The 27,035-nt window shown below is 37.5% G+C and overlaps 1 protein-coding gene across 1 annotated transcript in view; it reads right to left on the reverse strand.

The window, feature by feature from the left end:
* Nucleotides 1–3,970: 3,970 nt before the first annotated feature.
* DDX1 (DEAD-box helicase 1) overlaps nucleotides 3,971–27,035 on the reverse strand; it is a 36,418-nt gene continuing 13,353 nt past the window's right edge. The window contains exons 11-26 of the mRNA XM_002758020.7: nucleotides 26,065–26,141; nucleotides 25,827–25,941; nucleotides 24,758–24,896; nucleotides 21,069–21,129; nucleotides 18,457–18,555; nucleotides 17,556–17,645; nucleotides 14,822–15,010; nucleotides 14,098–14,149; nucleotides 11,459–11,605; nucleotides 7,904–7,995; nucleotides 6,539–6,611; nucleotides 6,345–6,417; nucleotides 6,219–6,261; nucleotides 5,361–5,456; nucleotides 4,939–5,059; nucleotides 3,971–4,296 (exon numbers count right to left, since the gene is read on the reverse strand). Coding sequence (XP_002758066.1) covers nucleotides 4,166–4,296; nucleotides 4,939–5,059; nucleotides 5,361–5,456; nucleotides 6,219–6,261; nucleotides 6,345–6,417; nucleotides 6,539–6,611; nucleotides 7,904–7,995; nucleotides 11,459–11,605; nucleotides 14,098–14,149; nucleotides 14,822–15,010; nucleotides 17,556–17,645; nucleotides 18,457–18,555; nucleotides 21,069–21,129; nucleotides 24,758–24,896; nucleotides 25,827–25,941; nucleotides 26,065–26,141 — 1,598 coding nt within the window. The 3' untranslated portion in view covers nucleotides 3,971–4,165. The remainder of the gene's footprint in view (nucleotides 4,297–4,938; nucleotides 5,060–5,360; nucleotides 5,457–6,218; nucleotides 6,262–6,344; nucleotides 6,418–6,538; nucleotides 6,612–7,903; nucleotides 7,996–11,458; nucleotides 11,606–14,097; nucleotides 14,150–14,821; nucleotides 15,011–17,555; nucleotides 17,646–18,456; nucleotides 18,556–21,068; nucleotides 21,130–24,757; nucleotides 24,897–25,826; nucleotides 25,942–26,064; nucleotides 26,142–27,035) is intronic.

The following is a 27,035-nucleotide window of genomic DNA, read 5'->3' on the forward strand; positions in this document are numbered from 1 at the left end:
CCAGGATCTCATTTTATATTTACCTATATCTTTCTGGTATTTTACATATCTCATTCAAAGTGAAATAAAGCGCAGAGTACCCTTTTAAGTCAGAACAAGGAGAAAAATGTGATTAAATAGCTTTGCCCATTTGGAATTGGCCAGGAGCCAAGTTTTTTTTTCTTTTTAAATCTGGGCAGTTCAGTCATTGCCATATGCACTTCTACCTTGAAAGACAAAAATTAGGGAATTTAATTTCCTACACTGCAACCTTATTTAAAACAAGTCTAGGTCCTTTTTATCTGATGATGGTGGGACCAGGAGTGGGAGCCGATGGGAGGCAAGAAGTTGTGTGTAAGATGAGAGACTACCTCTACCGACCAGCACTAACTCACACACCACATGAAGAGACGTCATGAAAGCACATTTTAAGTGCAACAAGCTATGTTTCAGTTTGTAAAATAAATTGTACAGACTTCTTCCTGTCAGTGTTCATGTCAACCAGCACAACCCTTTCAGAAAGCAATCTGATGACTCTGAAAAATGTTCATAATGTTCAGACTCTTTAATAATCCAATTTCTAGGAATCTAGTTTAAGAAAATTCAAAAGATAGAAGATGTTCACTGCATTCGGTGTAGCACAAAAAATGTAACTACTATAAATACAGTACACATGCCCCCTCATCTACTATTTTGCTGTGTGTGTAACATGATCCTGAATGATGTGAATTATCTTCACCATTTTCATAAAGAAATCAAAGCTTAAAGGACCTTGTCTTCCATCATATTTCTAGTATGAGTTAGAGCCAGATTCAAATCCAAGACTAATATTATAAAGTTCACATCCTTTCCAACTCCCCTCAATGCTCATGAGCAGTTAGTGCAATGGTTCCACAAACAATAGTACATTCAATGCATTATGTAGCCGCTAAAGTATTTATAGGAAAAATGTTAAATAAAAATACAGAATCATATATAGACCAAAACATTTACAGAAAAAAGAAATGAACCAAAATGTTAGCGATGACTTTCTCTGGAAGTGGGACTATAAATAAAGAGAAAGGAGGAGTGGGGACTATGCTAGTCTAAAATTTCCATGTATCTAACAGGAAAGGATACGTTAAGAATGAGGTATAAATTAGCCACGCATGCTGGAGCACGCCTATAGTCCCAGCTACTCAGGAGGCTGAGGTGGGAGGACAGCTTGAGGCCAGGAGGCAGAAATTGCAGTGAGCCAAGATCATGCCACTGCATTCCAGCCTGAGCAACAGAGACTCTGTCTCAAAAAAGAACGAGGTACAGAAAGGTTTTAGCAATTTCATAACTAAGACCACTAGTTAGAATCCTTTAGAATCAATTCTCTTAAAGCAAACATCCTGAGGCATGAAAGCATTTGGTTCCTTTATTTGGTTTTCTATGCTCTCTTAAATAAAATATAACGTGCTTAAATGAATCTATCCTAGCAAGGGACTCAGGTTAGCAATACAGTGAAGACATAAACCTGAGTAAGGGCAGAACACTTAGGTTTATTAAGATGTGAATAGCCTTTTCCCTAAACCACTTCAGTCATTATGAAAGTAAAGTTCTAGCAATCAAGGCTTGAAGGTAGTTTTGAAGAGAATGAACACTAAATGGAAGACTAGATTGGGAATAAGAAGGAATGCGCTGAGGCTCCTAAGATATCGGGCCACATTTATTGTGTGTTGAAGCTGGGGCAAGTCTTGACATTTCTGTTTAGAGGTAAGACTGACATACAACTATAGACACCAGATCTGTGAGTACACTTCAGATCCCTGCACTAGAGAATGGACAAGTGGAAGGTCTGAATCAGAAATACTAACATATGAAGGTGAATATTTAGCATTTGCTGGACTTGGAATGGCCTCTAGTGTTTTAGATATTAGTTGGGATAGAGGCTAAAGTTCTGTAACAAAGAGACCTAAACATGAGGAGCTCAGATAACATCAAGTTTTTATAACAGGCAGTTCAGAGATAGTGGGCAGCTCTCTTTTTCAAGGCCACCAGGTACCTCTGTCTTGTTGTTCTGCCACTCCCCAAGTATTACACTTTTCTAATGGTAGCAATGGCGTCACTAATACCACATCCAAGTTCCAGCCTGAGAGAAGGGACAAGGTGAGCAGGACAAAGCCTAGAAGTTGTACACATCACTTTGACTCATACTCTGCTGATCAGAACCTGGGAAGAGCTATCCCGAAGGAGGCAGGCAATTAGCATCGCTCAGGCTCAGTGACCACATCTTTACCAGACTTTTAACAGTTACTTGCATTCTTGGCATTAATACAGTAGCCTGAAGGAATTAGCATCTGGATGCAAGACTAAGAGTAAAAGGAAGAATCAATGGTGATGTAGGTAGGAAAAAAGAGCAGGTCAGGTCTCCAAGCAACCCCTCTGCTGGTCTGCTTACATGTGGCTTCTTCCTTTGAAAACTCTTGTTCCCTGGGTAATTCCGGTTGGACAGCAAGTAATTAAAGAGGAAAAACATCCCCACCGTTGCTAAGCTCTCTCTGGCTTTCCTCTCTGGCCTTGCAATTTGGACCTGAGGATCATCCTTGAAAGGTAGCCAGCCCAAGAGTAAAAGCTGAAACTGAAGAAACCCAAGTTCTGTATCCGGTTCTACCCACCAGGCCACATGAATGTACATTCGTCTAAACTCAGCTTTCTCTCTCATAAAACAAGGGTGTGAACGAGGTGATTAGAAAGATCGTTTCCATTCTAACATTGAAATGATCTGAAATTCAGTCTTGTCTTTGCTGTCACATCAATAAAGCAGTGATTAGTGTGTATGAAGGTGCACAGAGCCGTCATCACACAGCTCTGAGCTTGGTTGTAGTACTTCTAGACATCTCCAAAGCAAGTAGTCTAGAGAAGTGAAAGAATGGTATCCTCAGAATCATTTCACACAAACTCTAAACTCGGATATATGAGATAATGGTTTTCTCACTACAGCTTTTATCTGTTTATATATTGTGTTTCACTCAAGGTTTTTCAATGCTAACCATCATACAAGAAATTATAACACATCATACAAGAAATTATAACACCCTGTGCTCTTAAGGAAACTACTGGACAAGAGTAATTTCCCCCCAAAAAAACTACCTTATAGACTAAGAGTCAAAAGGCACAACGAAACAATTCAATTACAGTTTTAAAATTTTCATTTTTCCTTCTGATATTTTAGGCAAGAGCCAAACAAGAAAATATATTCCAGAACCAGGCATGGTGGCTCACGCCTATAATCCCAGCAGTTTCAGAGGCCAAGGTGGGTAGATCACTTGAGCTCAGGAGTTTGAGACCTGCCTGGGCAACACGGTGAAGCCCTACCTCTATTTTTATAAAGAAAAATAGAGACAAAATACACAAAAATACAAAAATATTAGCCAGGTATGGTGGCACGCACTTGTAGTCCCAGCTACCTGGGGGGCTGAGGTGAGAGGATTGCTTGAGCCTGGGAGGTTGAGGTTGCAGTGAGCTGTGTACACGCCACTGCACTCCAGGCTGGGTGACAAAGCAAGACCCTGTCTCAAAAAGAGAAAAAGAAAACCTGAGTTTAAGTTTGATTTTAAGACTTGGAGGGACAGTAGATTAGCTCTACTTGAATGGGTGTGCATCATCTGGAAAGAAAGGTTCGTAAAAAGAAGATACATCTTCACTGTCACCGTATGTCATCAGTCCTTAGACACAGAACCTTTACTGACTCCCTGAAAACTTCCATGCTTCCAGACTAACCAAGAAGTTCTTCTACACTGGGATCATCCAATTTTCCTTCACGTTCCAACTCTCCTCTAGCTTCAAAATACACATAGACAACCTTAGCCATCTGAAAATCTACTTTTAGAATATTCCACATAAGTCCTCTGCCAGATTCACAAACCCGTAAATTCTACTTCATAAGCCCATAGTGTTCTTAAAAAAGAAATAGAAAAAAATATATCAATATAACTTTAAAATAAGGCACAAACCTTCATGAAAATATAGTCATCAAATTTATTTTAATTGGGATGCCATTTTTTGAAGAATTCCTAAGACTAATGTTTTTTGACATGCAAGAGTTAGCATTAATAGCTTACGTTACTATAAATACTGCTGCTTGGAAGCAGTACAAGTGTTTTAGAGTTTTAAGACTACAGACTTTCATTACTCAAATCTTATTCAGTAAATGTAAAAATCAGAAGGTTCTGAACAGCTGGTTAGGAAGGTAGCCAAGATGCAGGAAAGATGTCTGCGCCTCCTTTTCAAGGGCAGCCAACTCTTGAACAGTAGGTGCCAAAATATCCACATGGCCTTTATAGCTTCCACCTGCATCACACACAAATAACAAAGTAATGTAAATGACATGCTTGAAATAACTTGTCAGCAATACTTTGGCTCAATTATATCACTTTAAACATTGCTTGTAGCAATAAAATGTACTACTGGGCAAGTTATCTCTAGAACTTTGACTTTTACAAATGTTAAATCAATTATTTCAATATAAATAAATGCTTAGGGCTCACTAACAGCTATTCCAATACCTCTACCCACCCTTGGCTTGGAAACAACTAGTTAGGCTGAAGTCTTACAATTTTTCAGGAACAAGCTAATAAAAGGGCATCCCAGGCAGAGGAAATAATATGCCAAATTACCACTTGAATTAAGTCAAAGGCTTCGGATTCCTTGTTCAAAATCACCTATTATACTCTTGTTTTCTAATAATTCCACAAAATGTTCAACTACTTTTATGATATTAACACTTCAAGAGAAATAGCTAAGGTGAAGTCTTCCATTCGCATAAAGATAACACAATTGAAAAATGCTACAAAGGCAGGTGTGGACAAAGTACTAGGAGTGTAATAAGGCGGGAATAGCTCTTAACCTAATAATATGAAATTACTGCCTACCTGAAGCTCAAAACAGGTATATTTATATTTAAAATGGATTTTAAAATAATTCAAAGCTTACCACCAGCAGCCCTCTTTTGACCATAGGTAACTTTCCCATCAAATTCATCCAGGGGTACCTTTATATCTGGCTCAACCTGAGAAATGGTACAGTTCAGGTGTTCTTCTATCTCAGACAGTAACTAAGTAAGGGAGAGAGAATTTTCAGATAAAAATTTCATTTAGAAAGAGTTGTATTTTAACAGCATTAAGTAAAACTGGAAAAGCTAGAATGCTTGGTATAAATGAAGTCAGATTTCTGAAAAGAGAAGTTCACAACTTACAATTAACAAAGTACAGATAACAGTATAACCAATTACGATCCCTCATAAGTGACAAATAGATAAAAGCCAAGATATAATTTTCGAAGATGAATGCTGTCTATTTCACACATAATGTAATGTGTTTTCATACATGACTTGTGAGCCTTATTTAGAGTCTTACCTGCATCTCGTTGTACCATATGGTGCAGCCTCCATCTTCCTTGAGTCTTGTATTGTAACACCCTTTTCCACGGCTGCTACATACATGGTACCAAACCTAAATTCAAAAAGGAAAGAATATTAACATGCATGGAGATAGATTCATGCTGAATAACATACTAAATTTGTTTTTAAGTAGTTTCTGTCCTCAAGGCACTAGAAAAATAGATTCTAGGTATGATAATATTATCCAATTACTACTACTATTCATTTACTCATTAAGTAAATAGGTTTTCTGAAAAAGTTCTTTTTTGAGAATAATCCAAATGTTTTCCTAAAATGGGTGTCAGATATCAAAAGGAATTCTCATAAAAGGATAAAAAAAATACTGAAGCATGCTACATCAAGAATTAACATAAAAAATAAAGTTCAAAAGAAAATAAGTTCAAATGTTTTATATAAGAGAATAATAAAGCAAATAACACAAAACATACAACTAGTGAATTTTGGCAATGAATATATGGGAGCTCCTTACGAATACAACTTTTCTATAAATTTGTAATTATATAAAAATAAATCTCTCCTCTCCATGAAAAATCTTCCATGGTACCATGCCAGAATTTTTTTTTTTTTTTTTTTTTTGGTAGAAATGACTACAATAAAGCTAGTGGGAAAAATTATATTTTGCATTTTTCTTTTCTAAATTTCACCCTATTATTTGTTCATTCAATGAATACAGAAAAAAAGATGCCCTAAAAAGTTCATGTATATTCCATATGCAGCTGAATTAAATTTAAATGGGAAAATCAAACTGCTTTTATTTCCAACATCTAAAATCACAACATACACAATGAGTATAATAGAGCAGTACAAAGATTACCTTTTCTTTTTCTGTTGCCACCAGCGAAATTGCCAGACCCATCCTGAAAGATGTTAAAAGCCTTCTATTAGACTTTATTCCTAAAGCATAGAAACTTAAAAATGGGGGATAAAATTACGGAAGTACCTTTCAGCTCTTCCTACTCTGCCAATTCGATGTACGTAGTTTTGCTTTTCATCGGGCAGAGTGACATTTATAACTGTAAATAAAGACAATTATGAACAATTACCATTAGTTTCTAATTTTTTTCAAACATATTAGAAGCCTTTACTTTAGGTTCCATAACAATCACACTGCAGGTATAAAAAGCTGCTATTTACCATAAGGAACACCATGGATATCAATTCCTCTAGCAGCTACATCTGTGCAAATCAAGAATCTTACATCTCCTTTCTAAAGAGAACAGAAAAGAGAGAAAGGAGTTTGTTAGCACATATACTAACAAATAAAAACAAATGCTATCCCCTCCACTAAATGCGACCTCTAAAAACTCAAATGGAGATACTCATAATTTACTGGACCAAGTCTTAAAGTTTTATGTCACAATCTGCTAAAACATGACATTTAAGGTGATTAAATCAGAAATTGAGTTCATTTTTGCTTTTCTTTTTCTACTCAAAGATATTAAACTATTGCTAAAACTTGGCTTAACCTTTAGAAGTATCTTTAGAAACTGAAGAGAAAGATAAAACAGAACAAAATTTATAGACGTAAGCATTATATTTATTCTTATATCAAATAAATCCAGAATACTAGATATTTTACCTGGAGGCTACACTTTTTGTAACAGACAAAATTCTCAAGAGGAGGCAATGAGGATAGGCCCCTGGTGCTCACCAAGAAATACAAATTAGCCTTTAGATGTAATTTGTGCCTCAAGGCACATAAAAATTAGAGATTTAGGGGAGGGAAGAAGGGCAGACTGACTTATGGTCCAGAAAAATGCCCACACTAGAGAAGGGTAGCACACATAGTAAAGCAAGACCACATGATATGTTTTCAGATCCACATCAATTATGCCCAGCACAGAAGCAAAATCCAGAGTTCTTGAACCCAATACTTCCCACACTTTTTCTTAGAAAATGATACTTAAACTATACACTGGGGTCTATTAAATTAATGAAACTGTTTGCAGGTAGAGAGGTTACTGACCTTTATGGTTCTAAAGGCTCAAAGTTCTAAATGGCTCATGCCCAACCTGCCTACACCAAGAGCTATATGACCCGTTCATGTGCTGCAAGCATGTAATTGGGAAGGTCTGCCCCAAACAGTATCAAAATATTTTTAATTCTATATAACCATATTCTGATATCTGTCTTAATTAACCTACATAGTAAGTTCCTTATGGCTCTTGCTGTAGACTATTTTTTAAGGCTTATAGACATGGCTTAATTATCCAATACTTCTCCTAAAAATATTTACGTGAAATAATTTAACAACAATTTCTCAAATTGAAAATTCTTGTTATAGTAGTGTTGTGCTGATAGAGAATGTGTAATTTACCATTTGGGTGTCAACTAATCCAATGACTAATCCCTGTCATGAGGAACACACATTAATGAGGGTAGAAACACTTTGAAATTTCTAAGACAATAATTGCTTTAATAGTATTATCTGGAAATGCTTAAAACTAGATACAATGCCCCCCTTAAGTATTAAGGAAACAATCAACTATATATCAGTACCTTAAATCTTTCCAAGTTTTGCTTTCTCTCATGAGGCTTTCTGTCACCATGAAGACAAACACATGAGAACTGGTGTCCTTTTTTATCAGGTCCTAGTGAAAAGCACATTAAGTTTTTAACCTTGGAAAATCTTCTACATAAGACTATGTAAAAAAAAAAAAAAAGCCAATAAAATTCAGACTACAATACTGCCACACAATTCCATAAAAATCTATCCCCCAACTTGCTATAAACCACGGTTAACACAATTTCTGTCACAAATGACGTACCATTAAAATGAACTCTATGGTGCTTTAAAGTTGCCTTGCTTTTAAGGACATCTTAAGTCACCCTTCCCAATCTGCGGGAGGAGTGGATCAAGCAGTATGCTAATTAAAATGCATATGTGTACACCAGGATCCTCACTATTCCACATAAAGCTAAGACTCAAAAAGTAGGCAAAAGAGATCATTCTTGGAGGAACCAAAATTAAGCATCATAAGTTAATGACCTTCCTAAAAAAGCCATGCCCATAAGCCTGCTCTCTCCTCAAGGTATTTTAAGCAATGTAGTTATCTAGTTTCAAGGCCACAGAAGATTCAAAGCAGCAAACTAAAGATGGAGAGGTGCTATTTAGCAGGTATAGTGGTAGCCAATCCCCCAAAATCTTCAAGTACACACAGTAACAAAAAGAGTAAACACTAGGAGGTAACAAAGTAACAATTATGCCACTTAACTATTCTCTAAAGTAAATTAAGTTCAACAAGCATACTTGAGAATTCAAGGAAACAATACATTTAGAAAGATATCTATTCAAAATGACTAACACAAAAATTAATTATGGAGAGGTGATATAACAGCCAACCAGAACTTCTAGAGGCATACAGCTGAGATTTTATTGCATTCTGAATTCAAGTGGTTTAGGGAAGTATTGTATGCACATTCCAACTCTGTGGTTAGGATACCTGTGGAGGGGGCAGAGATCTTTTAATCCCTTCTTTTGAACTCCTGTAATCTGGCATATATTGTGTTTGGGTGTTAGTAATGGTGTGGTAAACTTGTTTTCTAGGCAGAGGTAACACCCACTTCCTAGGATAAAAGTAACTAAGGGATACTACTTTTGATCAACAGTACTCCTTACTACACATTCAACTCCTTCATTCAAACATACACAGGAAGAAAATATGTACTACAAAACAGTCACTGTAACGATCAAGCAAGTCTGTTTGCCAGGACTTGAAGAAAAAATGTGTTACTTAACTGGTCACTATAATAAAAAGAATAATGTTTCTTTATATGACTATTAGTTAAAATTTCTAAATTGTTCCAATTTTCTATATCCTTTTGAGTTTTCAACCTCCTTGATGTACATCAGTTATAACGAGATGTGTTAGTCTTTCCCCACTGCAATAAAGGGATTTGTATGTTACCTTGTTTATGTGCCAATTTTTACTTTTTATATTCTTTCAAACATTTATGATTTTAAACATGTAGCAACATTGAAATAATTTTAAGAATGAACAGCTGTATACCCACCACCTAGATTCAACAATTAACATTTTACTATACTTGCTTTAACCACATATCCACCTACACCTGTATGCATCCATCTCATCTTTGTATTTTTGTACATCTCAATGTAAACTGCAGACATCATACACAGTTCAGCATGCATATAATTAACTAGAATTCAATATCTGTTTAGTTTTTTTTTTGAGGTAAAAGTTGTGTTCAACAAAATCTACAAATCTTAAGTAGATTTGCTGAGGAAGTCCCATTAAGATACAGATGATTATCACCCCCAAAAATACCCTCATATGCTTTCCCAGCCTATCCCCACTGCTACCCTGCTACTGTTCTGATATTTTTTCCATCATAGATTAGTTTTGACTTTTAAAAAAATTCATATGGAATCATACAGTGTATATTCTTGTGTAAGAATTCTTTCATTTGGCATACAGTTTCTGAGATTCATCCATGACTGCTGTGTCTATTAAGCAAGGAAAAGTCTGTTCCTTTTCACCGCTGAGTAGTATTCCACTGTATAAGCATTTCACACTTTGTTTATCTATTCTCCTACTGATGGACACTTAGTGGGTTTTCTGTTTTAGAATATTATAAATGAAGCTTCTATGGCCATTCTAGCACCCATCTTTTTGTCAATATGTATTTTCATTTATCCTGGGTAAATAGGAGTTGAATTGATAGGCAATAAGATAGCATGTTTAAATTTATAAAAAACTGCAAGACCCTTTACTAAAGTGGTCATACCATTTTATATTCTACCAACTGTATGCAGTTGCTCTATAGGCAAAATTTGGTGTTATATTTTTAGTTTAGCATGTACAATGGTATTATACTGTCATTTTATTTTGCATTTCTATAACTGATTGAAAATTTTTCCATCTTGGTTTATGATATGGTTTGGCTGGGTCCTCACCCAAATCTCATCTTGAATTGTAGTTCCCATAATCCCCACATGTGAATGGGACCTGGTGGGACCTAAGTGAATCATGGGGGTGGTTACCCTCATGCTGTTCTCGTGATGGTGAGTGAATTCTCATGAAATTTGATGGTTTTATAAGGGATTTTTCCTGCTTTGCTCAGCACTTCTCCTTCCTGCTGCCATGTGAAGAAGGTCATGTTTGCTTCCCCTTCTGCCATGATTGTAAGTTTCCTGAGTCCTCCCTAGACCTGCAGAACTGTGAATCAATTAAACCTCTTTCCTTTACAAACTACCCAGTCTCAGGCAGTTCTTCATAGCAGCATAAGAACAGATATACAGTTTACATACTCAAAGTTATAAGAAGCATAAAATTTGAACCCTTATAATTTTATTGTAGCTTGGATATTTTATTACATAGTGACCATTTCTAGTAATATTTCTCTTAAAGTCGATTGCATCTCTTATTAATATAGCTAAACTGGCTTTCTTTCAGATAATATTTTAGCTGACACATGCATAATATTTTTTCATTCCTTTTCCTTTCCATTTTTCCATGTCTTCAGATTTTGGGTATGTTCCATGTAAACAGCATATTGCTAGATCTCATCCAGGCTACCAACCTATGCCTTATAACAAAACAACCTATGCTTTGTTCACTGATACAGCATTCACACATACATTCAGATTTTTCCAACATTGATCTTATTCTATAATTTCTAAACATAATTGTTCTCATTTTATTCTCCTTCCTTTCTTGTTCTTGTTTAGGGTTTTCTTTTCTTCATTCCCTTTTTCCACATTTACTGGTTTAAAAGATAAACATTCTATTACTTAAGTGATAACATTTAAAATTTCAACATTAATAAATAAATTTATCTTTCTTCCAAATGATATAAAGCCCTTAGAATGCTGTGATTCAAGTTCACTGTAATGAAAATGTACCTATGTGGAAAATTCTCTCTTTTTTTTCCTAGGGCTTATCTTACAGAAAAGTACTAAATAAGCATACTTACAATATGCAATCGCTGCTTTAAATTCTGTGCATGTATTCTAGATTGCATCAACATGAGATTAATCATCTATTATAAGAGGAAATAAACACAATTTATTTCAAGTGAGAAAAAAATTACCTCCTCCTTGTTGCATAAAGTATTGCTCCAAGTTATCACAGTCAATTTTGGTTCTACAGAAGATAATTGCTTGATCCATCTTATGTTCCTTGATTGCCCGGACAGCATATTCCCCCTTGAGGATTTTAATAGCTTCAGACCACATCTCTTGAGTACCATAACAACAACAAAAACCAACAGAATTTCAATCTGAATTTGTCATGAATACACATAATTATAGTCATAGACCGCTTGATTTTCCTACAAAAAAATCTGTTTTAATAAAAGTATTATAAATAGACAAGGACAAGAAGTAATAAGATAGAGTAAAACAGTGAGTTAATCTGTTCATTCATTTAATTTGTTTCTGTTAATATTTTTAGGCTACTTTATGTGGTATACAAATACCCATAACCATACCTCTAATGAGGGGACACACACATACACCCATACAAATTAACAGAAATACATACAGCAAAACCGTTCTTATCTCTCATGAAGAACAAATCATATTCTGCCTTGTATGAACCTCCCTAAATGCTCAACAAATGCTTTATACAATTATTTGAACTCCTTTTAAATAATTAATGTACTTTCTAAATCAATCTAAATACCAGAAAGTTCATACTTCACTTTACAAAGTAAAAACCTTAACACAAAAATCTAGTAATTTCTTAGTCACCACCTCCAACTCTATTTTTCAGTGTGAAGCTGTATTATAATTGTTACTCCTCAACCACTGAATGTAAGACTTTAATTCTGTGACCCAACACAGAAGGTCTCTCTGATCATCTCCAATTGTAGTCTAAACTAAGCAAAACTTTTACATGAAAAATATAAGAAACAATAAAATGTGGAATTTTATATAAATGTATTCTCAAACAGTGGGATGACAGATTTTCAAACAGTATCTCTGCTCTCTTCCAACAATAAGGATAACTAAGTATATATCTTGTTAATTTAGAGCTACACTTAAAATTGAGTTCAAAGGAACTCTCTTTAATCAAGATTTCAGATAATTCACCTTTTTGATATATAGTTAAAAACCTGCCAGTGAATTCTACCATGAAGCAAATACAGTCTGATCCTCACCAATGAATAATCTACCCAAACCATCTGACATCAGACATACAGCCTAATGGATTTAAGATCCATTCTTCTAGGTTTTCTAAGCACCATCCTTGTATCATGATGTACCTTCCTATATTTTCAGAACACTATTTAACCTGAAACAACGTGTCTTAGCTCTGCATAGAAGATTCTTCATTGAGGTAGAATTTAATGTTAGGCTTTTAAAAAATTGATAAATATTTAATGGTACAGATTTTCAGTTTAAGAAGATGAAACGGGAGGCTGAGGCAGGAGAATTGCCTGAACCCAGGAGGCAGGGGTTGCGATGAGCCGAGATCGTGCCATTGCACTCCAGCCTGGGTAACAAGAGCGAAACTCCGTCTCCAAAAAAAAAAAAAAAAGCTCTGGAGATGGATAATGGTGATGATTGTACAGCCATATGAATGTACTTAATGCCAATGAACTGTACGCTAATAGTTAAAATGCTAACTTTTATGTTATGTATATGTTACTACACAATAAAAGTCAACAAACAACTATTTCAAAATGATTTCAGTATCTTTTGCAAAGCTGTAGCTAAAGAAATTTTTCTTTATTATGCAATATCCCTGATATGAGGAACTTAGATGACATTTCTTCTGGAATTCAGGGTCAATATACAATAATCTTGCTAGAAAAATTTGCTGGTTTCCTATGATCAATGAGAGTTCCATAATTAAAAGTATCTGTGGCCAAGCGCAGTGCCTCATGCCTGTAATCTCAGCACTTTGGGAGGCCAAGGTGGGTGGATCATTTGAGATCAGGAGTTCAAGAGTAGCCTGGCCAACATGGGTGAAATCTCGTCTCTACTAAAAATACAAAAATTAGCTGGGTGGTAGTGGGGCATGCCTAATCCTAGCTAATTGGGAGGCCGAGGCAGGAGAATCACTTGAGCTGAGAGAGAGAGGTTGTGGTGAGCCAAGATTGCACTACTGCATTCTAGTCTAGGTGGCAGAGTGAGACCCTGTCTCAAAAAAACAAAAATTTTGTGATTTAGATGTCAGGAATCTAACATCTAAATTTAATAATTAAGGCCAGGCACAGTGGCTCATGTCTATAATCCCAACACTTTGGGAGGTCAAGGTGAGAGGATCACCTGAGGTCAGGAGTTCAAGACCAGCCTGGCCAACATGGGGAAACATCATCTCTTCTAAAAGTACAAAAAAAAATTAGCTAGGCATGGTGGCAGGTGCCTGTAATCCTAGCTACTTGGGAGCCTGAGGTAGGAGAATTCCTTGAACCCGAGTGGCAACGGTTTCAGTGAGCCAAGATTGTGCCATTGCACTCCAGCCTGGGTGACAAGAGAGAGATTGTCTCAAAAAATAAATAAATAAATAAAAACAAAAATAAATGAATAAATTCAATGATTCATATTCCTCTAAACTGACTAGTATCAGCTTTTTCCCCATTTCTTTTTTATTATTTTTGTTGCTTATATTTTCAAATTTCCTGTTCTAGTTTTGCAGTTCATTTCACATCTTTCATGAGAATAGGTAATGTATAAATTTCATTTCCAAAATGTTTCAACACATTTGATTCTTTGAACTTACCTGCACTATTAGCACCAGGTCTTGTGTTATCTTTTGCATGTACATCATCAGTCTATCAAAAGCAAGAAATAAAAATGGGATAGAGGAGTGGTTAAATAATGATTCAGAACAGATGCCATTTTTTAAAAGGGAGAACTATATTTGTCTTTAGACTGCATTTCATATATATGTCTTTATAATATAATCTGTAGGCAAAATCATTCTTCAGATTCAGAAAACCCTTCATTAACTATAGGTCTAAGACAATCACTTTTAAATGTAATAATAATAATGAAATGCAATTTTTAGAATATTATATATTTCAAATAAACACAATCTTACTATATAAAGGTAAATCTAACCACAGTGAAGAAAATGAAAAGATGACCACATGAAACTGATTTTTAGAAAGAGGTACATCAAGAGGACACAAATGAGGGCTCCTACCAAAATACTACTAAAAATGGAAATCACTGTATCTGAAATTAGAATGTATATGTATGCTATTTACTTATAAAAATTATATCAAGGAAGCTGATCACAAAAGTATTATTGTGAAGAGAGGAAAATAAAAGATGGAGTCCATCGCTTATTCAGTGCTTTTTAAAGGTCTAAGCGTCTACAAGGTACTGGACTTTTCTTTAACACAGTAACTGATTGCTTTAAGCATCACTGAGAACCCAAGGCTAAGCTACTTTACAAATTGCTTTGTTCTACATAAATGTTATTATTATAAACCACTTACTCTAATGTGGTTCTTTCCAAGCCTTTCCCAGAGTCTGTCAGTTTTGGGATTTACTGGGACAACAACATGGTGAACAGTATCTGGAACAGAATCTTCTCCTTTTAAGTCAACCCATGTAGGAAAATGCATTATCTTCTCAGACAGTTTCTTTACATCAAAAGAATGCAAAGTCGCAGAGCAAACAATCACCTAAGAAAAGGAACCCCCAAACTGAGATGAACTTTCACAATAATAATTGCTAAATCACAAATACTTACATGGAACACAACTTATGGTAACCTGGACTCCAAAGGTAAGCTCAACACCTGCCTGTGTAGAGACAAGCAGGGGTATGACTCTGAGCAGGTTAATCTAAGTGCAGTACCCTCACACTGTCACATAGAAATCATGCCATCTCTTCCTCAAGTGCCTACAAAAACTAAGTAAAATGATGACGTTTTTGAAAACCAAAACTCCTATGTTACTATTTATCCCCTTCACTCAAAAGCCCATCCTTCTTAAATGCTTCCTAAGAAAGAAGGATAAAGAAAATAGCAGTATTTTAGGATATAACTAAAGAAAACAATTTTTCAGTAGCCGAGTTATGTTTCCTTCGAACAGGAAGCAGAACTAATAATCTGGAATACAAACCTTAAATATTCTACAGGACACAATAACTAAGAATTGTTACTTATAGTTTTCTACAATACCCAAGTAATTTCCTCAAATTTCCTTCTATTTCTAAAAGCAGCTTTTGAGTCTGTTACCTTTGAGTATATTATTTCGACCAGTAACAAAAAGAAAACATTTTACATGGTGGCAAATGTAATGAGAAGACAACAACAACAACAAAAACTTTGACTCCACTTATTAGCATTGATGACGGCAGCGGCAGGCCATCTGGAGCAGCTGCTGCCATGATGCTGGCTGCATGGGGAGGCACAAGCGGTGGCAACAAGAGCTGCTGTGGGAGCTGCAGTAGTGGTGGTAGGTCCCCTGTGCCCTGTATCCCCAAGGCAGCTGTGTCACCCCATGACTGTGCCACCCCAACCCTCACAAAGTTGGGCAGGACCCATTCCCAGGACCAGAGTCTCAACCACTCCTGACCTTGGCCCCGTGTTGTGCTCCTGCCTGCTGCCGCTGTGGGGAGAGTGTGGAGAGGAGGCAGACAGTCCCCAGAGTACACCCCTAGGAGGACCCCAGTGCCCGCCACCCTGGGAGCCACCTCAATGGGGCCAGGCCAAGTTGCCTGCCAGAGGGGGAGCAGTGCAGTTGGGCACAGAGGAGCCCAAGATGGAGCTGGACCCAGCGTAGTGCCACACTCCACAGAGTTGGTAGGAGCCAGGAGTAGGCAGGATCCCCAGTGTCCCAGGCATGGCTGCAGCCACCCAAGTGTGGCTGCAGACCCAGGCATCTCTGCATTCTCGGGGGGCCCTAAAAGGCCCTTCTTTCCCCCCAACAGGTTCAGAGATGTCTGCTCCCACTGCGTGGCCTTTCCCTGCTGTCAACAACCACTCTGATCACAGAACAAAATTAAGACTGAGCTTGGGTGCTGTCACAACCCAGCTGTGTGTGCACACACTTGAGGCACCACTGATAAAACAGCCCATTGCCACCTTGGACCCCTCAAGACTGGGCGCCAACAAACGTGGAGGAAGGCCAAGGCAGGCTGAGGATGGCCCAGTGCTGGCCTGCAGGTGCCCCTTGCAAGAACAGTCTGAGCACCATGAACAGCAGCAGGAAGTAGACAGGCTCCTGGGAGGAAGGGGGCTAGTTCCCAGTGGGGCCCCACCTTTAAATTGGGGAAGTCCTGAAGCCTGGGGGTCAGGCTACCAGTCCCACAGACTGGAGGGAAAATTTTGGTGCTTTTCCCTGGGCCTGCCCATGTACTAATCAGCACTCACTTCCTCCCCCTTTGAGGCCCATAAAAACCCCAGACTCAGCCAGACTTGAGCAGAGGACAGAGAGACAATGGGGACATGACAGGACTACCAGCTGCCAAGAGGAGCTACCCTTCCTGCTGAGAGCTGCAGGAATGATGAAATGACCTGCCTGCAGAGAGGAGCTGCCCACTCTAGGGCTCCTCTCTGCTGAAAGCTGAATGCTCAATGGGATGAGCTATCTGCAGAGAGGAGCTTCCCACTCCAGGGTCCCCTCTCTGCTAGGAGCTGAACTCTCATCGGGACACCCTGGCTGTGGAAAGGAGCTATCCACTGGGGTTCTCCTCTGAGCTGTTTTATCGCTCAATAAAGCTCCTCTTTGACTTGTGCACCCTCCACTTTTCTGTGTCCCTCATTCTTCCTGGTTGTAGGATGAGAACTTGGGACCCACTGAATGGCGAGGCAGAAAGAGCAGTAACACAAACAGGGCTGAAACATATCCCTTGCTCACCATGCTATGAATAATGAGAGAATGGCTCCAGCCAGGGAAGCTGCTTGCAGCGCACTTGGTTTAGCCATAGCCTCGCAAAGAGATGGTACCCATGCCAGCTACCCACCCTGATGCAGCCAGTGTGCCTGGCTGTGTGCAGTGGCCAGACCCCACGTTTGCTCATACACCCCTCAATACTCTGTGCCTGGCTCACCCTTGCCAGGCCAAGTGGGCAGAATAAGCCCAGTGGGCCAGAGCAAAACTCAGGCAAAGGCACCACTTAGCCACAGAGGTTTCCAGGCAGAAAAACAACCCCCACTAGGGGGTAACATTAATACATATCAATTGTTCATATGTATTTTCGGATGCATTGGTAATTTTATACCTGAAGTCTTTTTCCATCAGAGGTAACCTGAGGAATCTGATTGTGCATCCTATTTATAAAATCAGAATAACCTTGAGAAAGAAGACCATCCTGCATAAGAAGCAAAGAATAAATTAAGTTTTTAATCAGTATAGGAAAAGAAAGGCTTCAATCAGTATCAAAATCTTTTTTTCTAAATCAAACAAAATATAAGAAAATTCACACACATACATAGCCCTATATTTTCAAAATTATTTTGTTGGATATTTAAAGATAAATTATAAAGTTAAGTTCTTTGTGACTAAAATATGAAAAAGTGACAATAAACAATCTAAAACCACAATCTAATATTCTAGAATGAAATTTCCAGTCAATAGCTTCTAATATATATCCTTCAACAGACTTTTCATATAAAAATTAAAAACCCTTAGTGCTGAGAAACTAGTTAACCCAACTTGAAAATGATTTGGAAGTATGTCTAAGAGCCTCAAACACATTTATGTCTTTCCAGATGGTCTACATTTTGTATCTCTGACACAAGGAACAAATTTATAGTATGTAAAAAATGTATGTACAAACAAAGCTGGTTATTTGGAGAAAAAAAAATCAAACCTACCTACATACATAATAAGAGTAACTAAGTATACCATGAAGTAGCCATCTAATAGCCCACTAAACATAAACAATATTTATAAATTATTTACAAACAATTACAGGAAATTTTTCCCAGATTCCCCATATTTTGATTTCAACTACATAAAACAACATATAAAAGAATATATTAAAATATATCAAACTGATAACAATGATTATCTCTAGGTAGTAGGATTACGACTGAATTATATCTCTTCTTCATTTTATATAATTTATCTTAAAAAATATAAGTACACTTTTTAAAAAGCATGACTATACTTCAACATACAGCTTCATCCAGGACCAGGAATCTAACTTGAGATAAGTTCAGCTTTCCAGTTGACACCAAGTCATCCAATCTTCCTGGAGTACCTACAACTATATCTACCTGAAAAACAGCAAAACAAGCACTTAATGAAAACTAAAGAAATACTGTAATTACCTTAAAACAGCAACCAATAACTGTCTACTTTTTAATAAAAACATGCAAGTTGAAGTAGTCACTCAACTCTAAATTTATTTTAAAAAAAGGAGTTACAGATAATGCCATATGTTAAACTCATATTTGGTTTCAAATTAACGTGAAGACTTTGGTATTTTGACCAGAACTGATTTTGACATCCTTAACTGATATACATTCTAATGTATAAAATTTGTATTTTCCAGGCAAAAATCAGATGAATTTACTGGAACTTAATGGAAAACTCAGAACTCAAGTCCCAGTTCTACCATTACTCAGCTCCATGACCTTAACTTATTTAATCTCCTCTAGAACCAAATTTCCCATTTTTGAGTTGGGGAAATACCTTCTCCTTTTCAAGATGGTTGTGATAATTAAGAGATAAGATGTATGAGGCACTAGATGCAGAGTGTCCCACATGCTCAATAAATTTGGTTATTATTAACAGTCACGGTGATCAGACTGTCTAGGAAAACAGTAATAATTACTATTTGTCAAGTGCTCATAGTGAACAGGCACTCTGTGAAATGTTTTACAAGCACACATTTTATTTCATGTTACCACTAAGGTAAATACTACTATAATTATTCCTATTCATTGAGAAAACTGAAATTTAGAATACAAAATTAAAAGTTGCAAACATACATAAAAGAGAATAGTGAGCCTCCAGTACAAACAACTGAAAACATTCTGCATTCTCCCACACATATCTTGCAGTCAAGTCCACAGGTAGAGTGATTAGAAACATGGGTTTCAGAGTAAAGTTCTACCTATGAATTGTACCATTTTAGGCAAGTTACTTAATATTTGGTATAAAACCTCTTTCTAACCTGTAAAAATGGGGAAGACTACCATCTCAGAGGATTATTGTAAGAACTAAGAACATGTTCTGTTTTTAGCACGGTGCCTAAACCTTTTCTAGAAAGCAGTCAATAAAGATTAGGTTTTTTTCTTTTTTTTTTTTGAGACGTAGTCTCCCTCTGTTTCCAGGTTGGAACATATTGGTACAAACTCAGCTTACTGCAACCTCCATCTCCTGGGTTCAAGCGATTCTCCTGCCTCAGCCTCTTGAGTAGCTGGGATTACAGGTGTGTACCACCACCCCCAGCTACTTTTTATATTTTTAATAGAGATGGAGTTTCACCATATTGGTCAGGCTAGTCTTGAACTCCTGATCCTGCAATCCATCCGCCTCGGCCTCCCAAAGTGCTGAGATTACAGGCATAAGCCACTGCACTGGCCAAGATTAGGTATTTTTAAAGTGTGTATATGGACCAGGCGCAGTGGCTCCCACCTGTAATCCTGGCACTTTGGGAGGCTTAGGCGGGTGGATTGCCTGAGTTCAGGAGTTCAAGACCAGACTAGGCAACATGGTGAAACCCTGTCCCTACTAAAACACAAAAAAGAAAAAAATTAGCTGGGTGTGGTAGTGTGTGCCTGTAGTCCCAGCTACTCAGGAGGCTGAGGCAGGAGAATTGCTTAAACCCAGCAGGTAGAGGTTGCAGTGAGCCAAGATCACACCACTACACTACAGCCTAGGTGACAGAACAAGACTCCATCTCCATAAATAAATAAATAAAGTGTGTATATGATGTATTCATGTGAGCACAAACAAGGTATTACATAAAACCATTCAGTAAATTGGACAATTCAAAACTTCTACTCTTTAACTGGCAGGCATTAAAAATCAACACTTCTGGTCAGGTGCAGTGGCTCACACCTGTAATCCCAGCATTTGGGAGGCCAAGGCAGGTGGATCATGAGGTCAGGAGATCGAGACCACCCTAGCCAACATGGTAAAATCCCATCTCTACTAAAAATACAAAAATTAACTGGGTGTGGTGGTGCATGCCTGTAATCTCAGCTACTTAGAAGGCTGAGGCAAGAGAATTGCTTTAACCAGGGAGTCAGGCTGCAGTGATCTGAGATCACACCACTGCACTCTAGCCCGGCAACAGAGACTCTGTCTCAAAAACAAAAAAAAAACCCACATAATTTCCATTCTTTTTTACCTGTTTTCTCCACCGTATACTAAAAATATAGGTTTCTATTAGCAAAGTTATTCCTCTACTTTCATTACTTCGTTATCTCACCTCTCAAATAAACAAAACATTGTGCTGAATGGATTTTTAACTTGATCCAATACGAGGCACTTACTATCCCATAAATCAGACATTTCTGAAGCTATTGTTTTATCTGTATTGATAGTTACAAGCAAGTTCAACCTAGAAAATATTGTCTGAAATGTGAAGATAAAATCTGTCCAATGTATTAAGAATCTACTAAGTGCCAAGCACTTGCAAGATTTATTTGAACAAACATACTCTTCTGACCTGGCACTAATTTCAGCCTCACTTAAATTTTCTTGAAATGAAACAGAGCTGTATTGCCAAAATGACAGCCCATGATACTATGTTTTAAAAATTAAAAGTACAACTTACTCCATTTTCCAAAACAGAGAGCTGATCCCGGGCTGCAACACCTCCAATTATCAGAAGCTCCCTGAAATAAATATCAAGACGATAACGTAGAAAAAAAAAGATTAAAGTCTGCTTTACACTGAACTGTATCCATTTATTTCAGGTGGGAATTAAGGCTGAGAAAGTAATTGAGAATAAAGTCCGGGACAAGTGGGAAAAACAGCAGTTAAATCCCCGTAGTTGTAATCCATTGCTGAAGTGTGGTAAGGTCACGAAAGAGAATGTGCAAGCTTTTCACACCGAAAACATTAATCCTCATCTACATATTCTTCTATATTAGGACAATTCAAGGTCCTTTAAAACCTGGTTTCAATCTGTGTTTTTAGACATATATACTTGTATGTATATAAAATGCCCTGAAAGAATATACAAAAATGCATTTAAAACGTTGCCTCCAGAAGGGATAACTAAAAATTGGGGAATGGAGCAAAAGAAGACTTACTTTTCATAGTACCCTTTTGTGTTTGAATGTTTCTCATTTCAACAACTAGCACTGGGACACATGGATATGCACTGGCTGATGTTAAAACCCTTCCTCATGCCATACAGAGAAATTAACTCTAAATGTATCACAGACCTAAATGGAGAACCCAAAATCATAAAACTCAGAAAACAACACAAAATAAAATTTTCATGACCTTGGGTTAGGCATAGCCTACCTTAACTACAACACCAAAACACCAAGACAAAAGAGAAATATAGATCAACCGGATTTCATCAAAATTAAGACTTCCAAAGGAAAGTATCAGGAGAGTAAAGGCCAGATGCAGTAGCTCACACCTACAATCCAGCTGAGACACAAGGATTGTTTGAGACCGGGAGTTCAAGACCAGACTATAGAACACGGCAAGACCATGCCTCTACAAAAAAAATAAAAAAATTAGCCAAGCACTGTGGCACTTGCTTGCAGTCTCAGCTACTCTGGAGGCTGAGACAGGAGGACTGCGTAAGCCCAAGAGTTCAAGGCTGCAATGAGCTTTGAGGCACCATCTAATCCAGCCTAGATGATAGAGTGAGACCTCATCTCAAAAATAAAACAAAAACCAAAAGAATCACCTGGAGGAGCTGATTTTCTTCTTTTAAAAAACAAACAAATAAAAAAGATTCTAATTCCTATTCTCTGGAAATTCTGATTCAGTATATGGAAGGGAGGGAATCAATACATTTTGTGTTTTTAAATAAGGTCCTCAAGTTCCTAGGTTTGGACTACTGCCCTAAATTATCAGTTTTTTCTCCAACAATAATTTAACTTTTATCCACATTCATAATCAGATATATTTATCCCTATAAACTTAGCAGAAGGTAAACACACATATACATGAAAATTTATGCTTGTATGAAAAACACTCTAGGGTTGAGGAATATAAAAGAACCACCCCTGCTCTAAGGAATGTAAAACTGAGTTAGAAAGAGAAAAGCTTTGCGTAATTAAAGCAAGAAATTTAAAGCAAGCATAGCTTTAAAAGGAAATAAAAATGAAGAAAATTAAAAAGGAAAACTAAAACTTGACAGTATGTAAGGAACAAGGAAAGGCATGTACAAACAGTGTATTGGAGGAGGGGCAGAGGACTGAGCTGGGACAGCTAGCTTAGCTTCATTCAAAGAACATGACTCCAGCTGGGTTTTAAGAAGGAAAAGGTGTGTTTATATTGAATAACAAATGAGTAGCCAGGACTTTACCATCTTAACCAGTAAACTGATTTTATTATTCATCTTCCCCTCCAGTTTGTCTATAAGCACATTCATTTTTATACATAATCATAGCACAAAAATCAATTCATACTAGCATTTTACATTCTTCCAAAAACACTTTTACAAAGAGGTCCCTGAGTTTCTTACACTAAGCAGATGCCCTGGTTCCCTGGTATGCTCAAGGCATTTATCGTATTTGTTTTGTTTCTCTCCCCTCCACACTCTCCCCACACTTTCACACTACTTCTGTGGAAGGAACATTAATTCTCATTGTTGAAGCCCTGACCCCAAGCCTAAGCCTTTACATATAGAAGGTATATCAACATTTGCTGAAGGAGGAACATGTAACAATCCTCAAAAAAAAATTAGAAATTATTTTACTTAGTATAATTTATCCCAAACTAAGTTTGTCCAACCTGTAAATAAGATCAGTATTAAAAAGACAGGCCTGCCTGGCACAGTGGCACGTGCCTATAGTCTCAGCTACTTCGGAGTCTGAGGTGGGAGAGAGAATTCCTTGAATCTAAGAGTTTGAGGCTATAGTGTGGGAAGATTGCACCTGTGAACAGCCAGTCACTCACTCCAGCCTAGGCAACACAGGGAGACTTCATCTCAACAACAACAAAAAAAGAGACAGGCTTTTGTGATGTCAAAATATTCAAAGCTTCTCAAATTTGATAGTGATGACAGTTACACAACCTTGTGAATATACTAAAAACCTACCAATGAATTGTACACTTTTCTTTTTTTTCTGAGACGGAGTCTCGCTCTGTTGCCCAGGCTGGAGTACAATGACATGTTCTCAGCTCACTTCAATCTCCGCCTCCTGGGTTCAAGCAATTCTTGTGTCTCAGCCTCCCGAGTAGCTGGGAATACAAGCACAGGCCACCACACCCAGCTAATCTTTGTATTTTTAGCAGAGATGGGGTTTCACCATGTTGGCCAGACTGGTGTTGAACTGACCTCAGGTGATCTGCCCACCTCGGGATCCCAAAATGCTGGGATTACAGGTGTGAGCCACTGCACCCAGCTGAATTGTATACTTTCAAATAATGTGTTTTATGGTGTATAAATGTTTCGAGTTTAAAATGTAATTAAAGGCAAAATTAACAAAAATCAAGTGTCAAATTGACTAACAGTGTTTTACTTATATGTTACAGTCTTCTTCAGAGAAAAAAGGATTGCTAGTGAGCAATGTCACTTAATTTATGGTCTCCTTCCAATGGCGGAAAGAGCCCTGTAACTAGACAGTGACCAATCTGAAAGCCAAAATGGAAGAAAGCCACCACTATGATGTAGTCTACAATAAACCTCACCAAGTTCACTAACATGCTAGAAATAGAGTGGCATATGTTCTATGCAGATGTAGTGAAGACATAAACTTAACATTGAATGAAATGCTCTCTTCAAAAAACCATTAGGGCCAGGCACAGTGGCTCACGCCTGTAATCCCAGGACTCTGTGAGGCTGAACAGGAGGATCACTTGCACCCAGGAGATTGAGATCAGCCTAAGGAACATAGTGAGACCCTCTCTCTACAAAGGTGGCATGTGCCCGCAGTCCCAACTACTCAGGTGGGAGGATTGCCTGAAGGAAGTAGAGGTTGCAGTGAGCCACAAACATATCACTACATGCCAGACTGGGCGACAGAATGAGACCCCCGTCTTAGAAAAAAAAAATTAGATTTTTACTTCAATACTATTTGACTAACCATGACTTTTCATGTAAGAGACACAGGAAAAAAAAAATCTCAATTTTTTAATAAATCATTTTTATCATTTAGCAAATAAACAGGAGTTTTATACGGAAATTGTTATATTAAAGTATATTTACACACTCACACATGTGTATTTATGTTTACACACTGAATTTCTACTTCATGTTCTCCACCTTACTCTTCTTCCAAAAAACTTCACACCGAAAGACAATAAGTATTTCAGCACAAAAGGAAGGTTTACCTTAATTTAGGATTATCAATGTATTTCTTAAACTGCTTGACGTTATTCAAAGTTTGTTCAGCTAACTCCCGGGAAGGTTCAACGATGAGAGCTTTTGGAGCATTGGGGAGAAACTTTGTTTGTGTCACCTGTGCATTACCTTAGGGGAACAAAAGAGATGAGACCACATTCAAATCACACTTTAAAAAACTGTTACTTATAAAACATTAGGTCAGATATTCTAATATCAACATTTTAAATAATAATGTCAAAAAGTACAGAAGACAAACAAAATGAACCTTAGATTTCTAAAACAAATTAAGGCTACTTTAACTTAAAACTATTTGGGTCAGTGAGGTGACTGATACCTGTAATCCTAGCACTTCGGGAGGCCCAAGGTGGGAGGATCGCTTGAGCCCAGGCATTCAAGGCTGCAGTGAGCTATGATGGCGCCACTGCACTCCAGCTTGGGTGACACTGCGAATCCCCTCTCTTAAAACAACAACAAAAATCTACTTGGAATAATTCTAATTGATTGATAGGTCTAAAAAAATGACTTACTTGTTTTGTGACAAAGTAAACAGGTTAGGAAATGTGCTTTAAATAACTGAAATTATTAGATAATACAATGGATAAGAGTATAAACTTTGGAGTCAGACTGCTTAGATTTTAATTCATTTCTACCACTTATTTGCTCTGTGACCTTGGGCAAGTCACTGAAAATCCCTATTCTTCAGGTTCTTTGTCTGTAAAATGGGAAATTGACTACCTTATAGGGTTGTTGTGAAGACTAACTAAATCATGCGAAGCACCTAACGTGGTGCCCCGGCACTGAATAAGCACACATTCTATAAATATTAGATATAATTACCATTATGATTGGAATTCCAAAATGCCTACATTGAAACCAAATACTTAAGAGTTTATGAATTAGGTTTTAAAAATGAATTTTACTGGTGTGTTAAATAAAGATGTGTGACTATACCAGCAAGGAAAGTGTATGTAACTCACTATGAGAAGACTGACTTACTAGAGTTCTCACCAATTTTTTTCACCATTCTAGAAATCCTTACCCTCTCAGGTGTAATACCTGTGTGCTGCGATTTGACAATGTAACCATCCGGTGCCTTGGAAAGAGCGACAAAGCCATCTTTTGGTGGAAACTTAAATTCTTCTTCACCAAAGTTAAATTTCAGTTCAGCATTCTAGCATTAAATAAAAGAGAAAATTAAAATTCTTACCCTAATTGAAAACCATCAAATACAGAATAATGAAAAGCAAGCAGCTTTTAAGCACAGAAAAATTTTTCTAACTAGATTTCTAATTACCTTCAAAACACAGGCAGGAAAGAGGGCTTGGTTTTTCATATGTGGTGGTATTTCAAATGCAAGACCAAGATCTTTTCCTTAAACAAACAAAAAAAAGAGAGAGAGAGAGAGATTGAAACAATCAGAAAAGAACTTGTTCATACTGACGCTATCAAACCTGCCAACCTGTATTCATGCCTCTCTCCTGTCACTACGGATAAACTGCGCAGCCTAAGGCCAGCCTCTTCACTTTTTTACTTTGCTCCTGAAACTGTCACCTTTACCTCTCTACATTTTTCATTCCCTGTATAGAAGATCATTTCCATTAGACATTCCAAAGCATGTAAACATACTCCCACAGTAAAATACGTAAGAAAATCTCCTTTGAACCCACTTCTCCCTACATTTACCTTCCATTTTTCTTCTCCCTTTTGTAGTGAAACTCCAGTTTCCATTTTCACTGTTGCCATTCCTTTCATCTCATTCTCTATTGAACTGGCTCCTAAAGGCTCCCTACCCTCACCCCTTTGCTCCACCAGAACAGCTCTCCAATGCTTTCCACTTGTCAAATCCAGCAGTTAATGCACATTCTTCATCTTGCTAGACTAGACTCATCAGCAGCACTGGACACACTGATTACTCCCTGGTCATTCACACACTTCCTTCATTGGGACTGCAGGACCCCATGCTTTCTTGGTTCTCCCCTTGTCCTTCCTCCTCATTCCCGTCTGCTAGATTCACCTCAATTTGCTGACCCCTAACCACAGGAACCCTGGCCTCAGATCTCTTCTTCTCTTTATCTACCCTCATTCCCTAGGCAATCTCACCCCATCCTCCACTCTGTCTTCAACAAAGCAGCCAGAATGGTACTGTTAAACTAAAGACAGATGATGCCACTCTTCTGTTCAAAACCCTCATAGCTTCCCATTTCACTCAAAATAAAAACCAAAGTTTAGATCATGGCCCATATGGCTCTACACGGCCTGGCCTCA

The sequence above is a fragment of the Callithrix jacchus genome, chromosome 14 (genome assembly GCF_049354715.1).
Source record: "Callithrix jacchus isolate 240 chromosome 14, calJac240_pri, whole genome shotgun sequence".
NCBI classification, from domain to species: Eukaryota; Metazoa; Chordata; class Mammalia; order Primates; family Cebidae; genus Callithrix; species Callithrix jacchus.